The sequence below is a fragment of the Silurus aristotelis genome (assembly GCF_946808225.1).
Source record: "Silurus aristotelis genome assembly, chromosome: 8".
Taxonomy (NCBI): domain Eukaryota; kingdom Metazoa; phylum Chordata; class Actinopteri; order Siluriformes; family Siluridae; genus Silurus; species Silurus aristotelis.
Genome location: NC_139581.1, coordinates 2534653 through 2543155, shown reverse-complemented (window position 1 = coordinate 2543155; position 8503 = coordinate 2534653). Strand labels below are relative to the sequence as shown.

At 39.3% G+C, this 8503-nt stretch overlaps 1 protein-coding gene across 2 annotated transcripts in view; it reads left to right on the top strand.

Annotated features, from left to right (window-relative positions):
- LOC310729689 (uncharacterized protein) overlaps positions 1–8124 on the top strand; it is an 11127-nt gene extending 3003 nt beyond the window's left edge. The window contains exons 3-7 of one of the 2 annotated variants that reach the window (XM_083548165.1): positions 1–125; positions 267–295; positions 1338–2574; positions 4214–4331; positions 4392–8124. The exon at positions 1–125 is cut by the window's left edge and continues 28 nt beyond it. In XM_083548165.1, coding sequence (XP_083404291.1) covers positions 1–125; positions 267–295; positions 1338–1448 — 265 coding nt within the window. In that variant the 3' untranslated portion in view covers positions 1449–2574; positions 4214–4331; positions 4392–8124. Of the gene's footprint in view, positions 126–266; positions 296–1337; positions 2575–4213 lie in introns of both variants that reach the window. The other variant, XM_083548164.1, reaches the window with a different exon arrangement.
- The last annotated feature ends 379 nt before the right edge of the window (positions 8125–8503 follow it).

Sequence of the window (8503 nt, the reverse complement as noted above, 5' to 3'; positions counted from 1 at the left end):
TTATAGGCTGTTGGTTTGTGCTGCAGCAGGTCTGTGTTTTTCACTAACACTCACTCTGGTTTGCTGTTTCTTCTGCAATCGTCAATCTGCACCTCCTGTTCCTCCTCCACGCTCCCAGAGCAACTGTAAGACCTTTTACTTACACTTAATCATCTTCTCCTACTACCAGAGTGTTCAGAGGATCACAGTTCATGTCCTTGTCCATGTCCTGGTCCTGTCTTGATATTGTTGTAAACACTTTTTTTTTTTTTTTTTTATCTCTGTAGCCAGGGCTCGTGTGAAACCAAAAGCAGATGTAAGTATTTCTCCTACACTTCCTCCAATCATTTCTCTCTTTAACCTCGTTACATTTGTGTTCGAGGATCATGTAGAGGACAACGTAACTTTTTATATAAATAATACCGTGTATGGCCAAATGTATGAGGACACGACTATTAAACCTACATTAGTCTTATCCTCTGCAATAAATAAGGACATTTTGGATGGATGGATGGATGGATGGATGGGAGGTAAGTGAATAACTGGATAAAATATGTGCTTCTTTCCTTAAACTGTTACCACAAAGTTAAAGGCAAACAACTGTATTAGACGTCTTGAATAGATGCAACCATGTCCCTGTGCACAAAGCCTGCTCCATGAAGATATGTTTTACATGAGCTGGAGTTCAACAAATCTCCACAAAATCCATAACTGCAAATGGCAACTAAATGTCTGGTGTCCACAAACTTTTGGCCACATAGTATATTTGTCAGTCTGGTGATGCAAGATCTTCCACTCCAGGCCATGTAGAGCATACCTTCATGAAGCTGGCTTTGTGGGTGTCCTGATACTTTTGGCCAATACAAGACATACAAGAGTGTTGTGTTAGCTGTGGTTGGCGTAGCAACAGACATGTAGCTAATTCTAGGCATGTTGAGTTCTCCAGTTAGCAAACACACACACACACACACACACACACACACACACACACACACACACACACACACACACACACACACACACACATATAAATCCATGCCGAACCATGTTAACCTGAGCTAACTTTAGCGAAAACAAAAACTAGCATGTAGCATATGATACTCATTACTTGCAGTCAAAGTCAATATCATTAATTTAGACATGAAAATGATTTCACGTGACATTTTTAATGACACGTGTACAGTCCCGTCCATTAATATCGGCACCCTTAGTACATATGAGATCAATGAAGTCTGTGAGAAAATAGCCTTTTGAACTTTTGCTTAAAAAAAAAAAAAAAAAAAGGTTTTTTAGCTTGAAACAACAATTATTTGCACCCCTATAAAATCATATGTGTAAATAAGTTTTCTTTTGTGCAGGTGGTGTATGCAGCACTGACTCTGGATCACCTGGGACAGCCAAGCACAAGTCAAACAGAGAATACACCGGTGACGACTATCTACTCCATGCTGAACTTCTCCAAGACCTGATCCTCTCAGGAAGACAACTGTTGTCTGGTCTGCAGTGTGTTTATGCTTCGATTAGCTCTCAGGAACTCTCACTGTGGTATTAATAAACTCAAAACCTACTCACCTTTGAGGAACATACATTAAAACACTGTATAGCCAAAGGTTTGTGGACATCTAACTGTGCTTTTTGTGTATCCTCTTCCACCTTTAGTCTCTGTTTGCTGTTATAATAAGCTTCACTCTTCTGGGAAGATGTTCCACTAGATTTTGTTAATGATTTCTATGAGTTAGTAAAGTCAGGTACTGATATTGGTGCGGTAAGGAAGCCTGGGGTGCTCAGTAGGGCTGAGAAGGTCTGAGCTCAGATGATCTTCAGGGAATCTTAATTCAAGTAAATTTTATCGTGCGGCATCCAAAGACTCGTTAAAAAATTGGGTGCCTCCAACTTTGTGCGAAACCTTCTGGAAAAATCATGTACGGGTGGAAAAGTGTCCAAATATAAATGCACATGGTGTATTTATATGCCCCAAATTCAATTTGTATGTAATTACACACACACACACACACACACACACACACACACACACACACACACACACACACACACACACACTGTATAAACCATCACCAAGGTTTATGTTGATAAACCTTTTAGACTAGGGTGAAATGGTGTAGGATGGGGTGGGATTTGGTCAAATTTGGATGGACTGGGATGTGGTGGGATGAGGTAGAAAAGGCGTAGTCCTGTCAGTAGTGTGGGATGGGGTAGGATGGGGTGGTATGGAATGAGATAGGTTAGGTAAGGTTGGGATGTGGTAGGATTAGGTTATGAGGTGGAGTGGGATAGGATAAATTGAGATGAGGGGAATGGGGATGCATGGTATGGGATAGGATAGGATGGGATAAGAGGTGGAATGAGATGGGAAAGGATGGGATGGGATGAGGGTAAAGAGATTGGGTGAGATGGATGAGGTGGGATGGAATGAGGTGAGATGGAATGAAATTGGGTGGGATAAAGTGGAATAAGATGGGATGGGATGAGGTAGAATAAAATGGGGTTAGATGGGATAAAGTGGAATGGAATGAGGTGAAATGGAATGGGGTGGGATGAGATGATGTGGGATGGGATGGAGTGTGACGGTATACAGTGGGTACGGAAAGTATTCAGACCCCCTTAAATCTTTCACTCTTTGTTATATTGCAGCCATTTGCTAAAATAATTTAGGTTAATTCTTCTTCCTCATGAATGTACACACAGCTCCCCATACTGACAGAAAAACACAGAATTGTTGACATTGTTGCAGATTTATTAAAAAAGAAAAACTGAAATATCACATGGTCCTAAGTATTCAGACCCTTTGCTGTGACACTCATATATTTAACTCAGGTGCTTTCCATTTCTTCTGATCATCCTTGAGATGGTTCTACATCTTCATTTGAGTCCAGCTGTGTTTGATTATACTGATTGGACTTGATTAGGAAAGCCACACACCTGTCTATATTAGACCTTCCAGATCACAATGCATGTCAGTGCAAATGAGAATCATGAGGACAAAGGAACTGCCTGAAGAGCTCAGAGACAATATTGTGGCAAGGCACAGATCTGGCCAAGGTTACAAAAAGATTTCTGCTGCACTTAAGGTTCCTAAGAGCACAGTGGCCTCCATAATCCTCAAATGGAAGACGTTTGGGACGACCAGAACCCTTCCTAGAGCTGGCCGTCCGGCCAAACTGAGCTATCGGGGGAGAAGAGCCTTGGTGAGAGAGGTAAAGAAGAACCCAAAGATCACTGTGGCTGAGCTCCAGAGATGCAGTCAGGAGATGGGAGAAAGTTGTAGAAAGTCAACTATCACTGCAGCCCTTCACCAGTCGGGGCTTTATGGCAGAGTGGCCCGACGGAAGCCTCTCCTCAGTGTAAGACACATGAAAGCCCGCATGGAGTTTGCTAAAAAACACCTGAAGGACTCCAAGATGGTGAGAAATAAGATTCTCTGGTCTGATGAGACCAAAATAGAACTTTTTGGCCTTAATTCTAAGCGGTATGTGTGGAGAAAACTAGGCACTGCTCATCACCTGTCCAATACAGTCCCAACAGTGAAGCATGGTGGTGGCAGCATTATGCTGTGGGGGTGTATTTCAGCTGCAGGGACAGGACGACTGGTTGCAATCGAGGGAAAGATGAATGCGGCCAAGTACAGGGATATCCTGGACAAAAACCTTCTCCAGAGTGCTCTGGACCTCAGACTGGGCCGAAGGTTTACCTTCCAACAAGACAATGACCCTAAGCACACAGCTAAAATAACGAAGGAGTGGCTTCACAACAACTCCGTGACTGTTCTTGAATGGCCCAGCCAGAGCCCTGACTTAAACCCAATTAAGCATCTCTGGAGAGACCTAAAAATGGCTGTCCACCAACGTTTACCGTCCAACCTGACAGAACTGGAGAGGACCTGCAAGGAGGAATGGCAGAGGATCCCCAAATCCAGGTGTAAAAGACTTGTTGCATCTTTCCCAAAAAGACTCCTGGCTGTATTAGATCAAAAGGGGGCTTCTACTAAATACTGAGCAAAGGGTCTGAATACTTAGGACCATGTGATATTTCAGTTTTTCTTTTTTAATAAATCTGCAATAATGTCAACAATTCTGTGTTTTTCTGTCAGTATGGGGTGCTATGTGTACATTCATGAGGAAAAAGAATGAACCTAAATTATTTTAGCAAATGGCTGCAATATAACAAAGAGTGAAAGATTTAAGGGGGTCTGAATACTTTCCGTACCCACTGTAAGGTGGGATAGAATGTGATAATTAAATGGGATGGGATGAGGTGGGATAGGATGAGGTAGATTTGGGTAGGATTTAATGGGATGAGATAAGGTATGATGAAATGGGGTGGGATGGGATGGGGTAGGATGGTATAGGATAAGGTAGATTGGGGTAGGATGAAATGGGGTGGGATGGGATGAGATGGGATGGGGTAGGATGGTATAGGATGAGATAGATTGGGGTAGGATGGAATGGGTTAGGATGGGATAAGATGGGATCTGGTAGGATGAAATGCAATGAGGTGGAATGGGATGGAGTGTGATATAAAGTGGAATGAGGTGGTATGAAATGAGGTGGGATAAGATGTAATGGGGTAGGATGGGATGCAAGAGGTGGGATAAGATGGAGTGGAATATGGTGGGCTGGGATAAGGTAGGATCAGATGGGATAGGATGTAATGCGATGGTATAAGGTGGGATATAATGGGATGGGGTGGGGTAGAAAGAGGTGGGATGGGATGAGGTAGAATGAGGTGAGATGGGGTAGGATGGGGAGGTAATTATTTATGCAACACCCAGTAGTGCAGCCTGTTCTGTTGTTGATCACATGAGATTATCAAACGTGCAGGATTTTTTTCTGATTAAAAGAGACGATACGTTTGACACAAAATACAACATTTTATTTATAATAAATTCTCAGTGGTACACAACATAGCAGAATATACATGTAGAGAACAATCTGTCCTCCGTCTGCACTTTCCCTCATTAATATTTTTCACTGAAACACCAATCAATACATTCAATCAAACTCCTGAGTCTACACACGCTCTCGCTCTCTCACTCCGACACACTCGATTTAGCAGGCTTTAGCAGGCTAACACAGCATTTAAGGGGCTAGCATGGTGCTTCAGTGGGTACCATGACATTTCAGCAGGCTAAGACAGTGTTTAAGGGTCTAGCATGATGCTTCAGAAGCTAACATGTCATTTCAGCAGCTAGCTTGATGTTTTAGTTGCTAGCAACATTTCCGTTTCTTTCACACGTCAGAAAAGTGCTGTTTTTTTGCTAACTCTTTATAGAAATAAAAATCAAAACCACACATTTACAAAGTCACAATGTTTTTTTTGTTTTTTTTTATACATATGAATAAAGAACCAGAGCTGAATTTGGCATGTAGTAATTCAAGTGTCAGCAAAAAACTGAATAAAATGAAACATTTTTCCTTCATGAGAATCCGGAGGAAAAGAAGAAAGTGTAATATTGATAAATATATATAAGATTTTTTTAGGGTAGTAATTTCAGGAAAGGATCACACACACACACACACACACACACACACACACACACACACACACACACACACACACACACACACACAGTCCTTCACTTCTTTAAAGTGGTTTTTGTTAGATAACTAGCATTAACCTCGGACTAGTATCGCAGTTCCTAGCTAGCCAATTCGTTTCAAGTTAGCTAGCTGAGGTATGGCCGAGGTGCAGCTAGACATCTTGCTGCCATAATAAAAAACTAAAACTTCTTTGATTAGCTCTTAATGCTAGCTAGCATAAGCATTATATTATGGTATTAGCTAAGTTAGCTATTGTAAAGTACCGTTAACATCAGCGCCTGACTGGTGAAACTGTTATGAGCCAGCTAACATCTCTCACCTCTAAAGGCTAATCAGGATTATGTTAGCTAGCTAAATATCATTAGCCCTCTTTAGCTAACCGAATCTTAGAAATAAAATCATATTCGTTTTATTTTACTTTAAAAATCATCTTAGAACTTGGCCAACATGTGCTAGCATGTTTTTTTTTTTTTTTTTTTTTTATCTAGCTAGCCCATATTACTAGCTAGCTAACTTAGCTAATATTAGCTTGCTAACCAAAAAAATAAATAAGATTCAGAATGACTAGGTCTGAAATTTAACTTTAATCTTTTTTATATTAATATTTTATTGGTAGAAAAATAACAATTGCATTTCCTTATACTTATATTTCTATACATATCTAAATATATATTCTGTTTTGTATAATTACGCATCATAACCTGTACTAAACGATATGGCCAAAAGTTTGTGGACACCTGACCATGTGCTTTTTAGAACATCCCATTCCATATTTAGTCCCCATTTGCTGTTATAATAAGCTCCAGTCTTCTGGGTAGATGTTCCACTAAATGTTGTGTGAGGTTTATTCAGCCACATGGGTGTTAGTAAGGTCAGGTACTGATGTAGGTGAGGAGGTGAGGACGCCTGGGGTGTCAGATTAATTTGACAGATTTTATTTATTTTTATGTTGATTTTTATATTTGTATTTTCACGCCCTGGCTAATCGATATCATGTTGATTTTATGTGTGATGAATCTCCAGTCACCAAACCTGGGTTTTTTATTTATTTCAGCACTATTTTACTCTTACTGTGTCCCATTGCGAGCGTACGCATACGCATTAATGATAATAGTCGATAAGACGGATAGCGTCTTTTTACGCAGATTTATGCCCAACCAAAATGAGCTATTCATCAGTGTTACACAAGTACCTCCCATACTTATACACACACACACACACACACACACACACACACACACACACACACACACACACACACACACACATATATACATGTATATCTCCAATGTCCAATGTTCCAACTCTTCAATTGACCCAAGGACATTTTTTAATATTTTTTTTTTGTATTAAATGAGCACTGAACAGGGCAGCATCAGTATTATGGCTAATATCGAGAAGGATTTGGAATCTGTATAAACATATGAACAAAAAAAACGCTGGCTCTGAAAGCGTCTTCTGTACTGTACATTTAACTATTACACTGATCATTTTTGACTGATATTGTCGGTTTGGTCACAGACAAGTGCTGTAAAAGTACTAATGCAAGATAAAAGTAGCACATTGGGAAATTAAGTACATTTAACATCTGTGAACAATTTTAAAACAGTCTTTTATGTTTTTTCAGACATGTGCATGCTCCTTTTGTTTCTATGAAATAAACTTGTCAAGACAAAAAGGAGAGAAAAAAAAAAAGAACACAGTGAATCCAATTGTCCAAATGGGACATTTGTGTCTCAACCAGAAGAACTTGCGTAAGAAGGAGAACAGGAGAGAAGATGTGATCAGACTCCCTCACCCCCACACTCACACATGGAGGTGGAAGATTAATGGTTTGGGGTTGTTTTGGAGCAGTGAAGGTTCCGGAAAGTGAACCAACATGGCTCCCGTTCCACACAATACAGTTCCGTCTGGACTGCGGCTCATCAGAACCGACTTCACCGTACAACAAGACGATGATCAGAAGCGCACGTCTGAGTTCTTACGTTTAATTTATCTATTATGGAACGAGCTGCACAGTCACCACACCTCAATCCTACTGAGATGAACTGTATCGTAAATACATTTTTTATTTATTTTTTTATTTTTTATGTTGAAAGTGTGTAAAGCTGGTATTCATGCTAAGGGAGGATTTTCCAATTAAAATAAACATGGACATTTAAATATTTGATCGGTCTAAGTTTTAATCTTTATACTGTCACATTACCGAGTTTATTGCATAGAAACGAAAGGAACATGTGTCTCTCAAAAAAAAAAAAAAACTCCACATGTAATACAGCCTAATAAAATAAATGTGATGTCTTGTGCATATATATACTATACATACATATACATTATGCTGCCTAAAGACATCTAAAACGTTGCCAGCCATGTTAAGGTCTCGTTCATTTAACATTTGTGAAGAGCTACATCAAAAAGACATAAGCGTAAGTTTGTGATCCATTTACATTTGCGCACTTAGAATTTTTCGAGGTGTTGAGGGTTAAGGGCCTTAACCCTTGGTGGTGCTGGAAATTAAACTTGTGACCTTCCAATCCAATGCCTACCCCACTAAGCTAAAGTCTGTAGTATTTTTTATTTTTTTTTTTGTACAAGTAAATATAATCAATTTCATCATGTAAAAGGTTTTCCCAGACCACCACGCATACATAAAGACTGATATTTAGCCAATAGAGTCTATACAATGTAAAGTCTCACTGTATTTTAATGCATTATAGCGTAAGCCACACCTTTGCCCATTACGTATTTAATAAACATAAAAAGCCATTTTCACCACAAGGAACACATACATCACATCATATATCACACATGCCTCTTCTGAAATTGCGGTGCATCAAATAAATAAATAAATAAATAAATAATTGGTGGCACTGATTATTTATATACATATATATATATATATATATATATATATATATATATATATATATATATATATATACATATATATATATATATATATATAT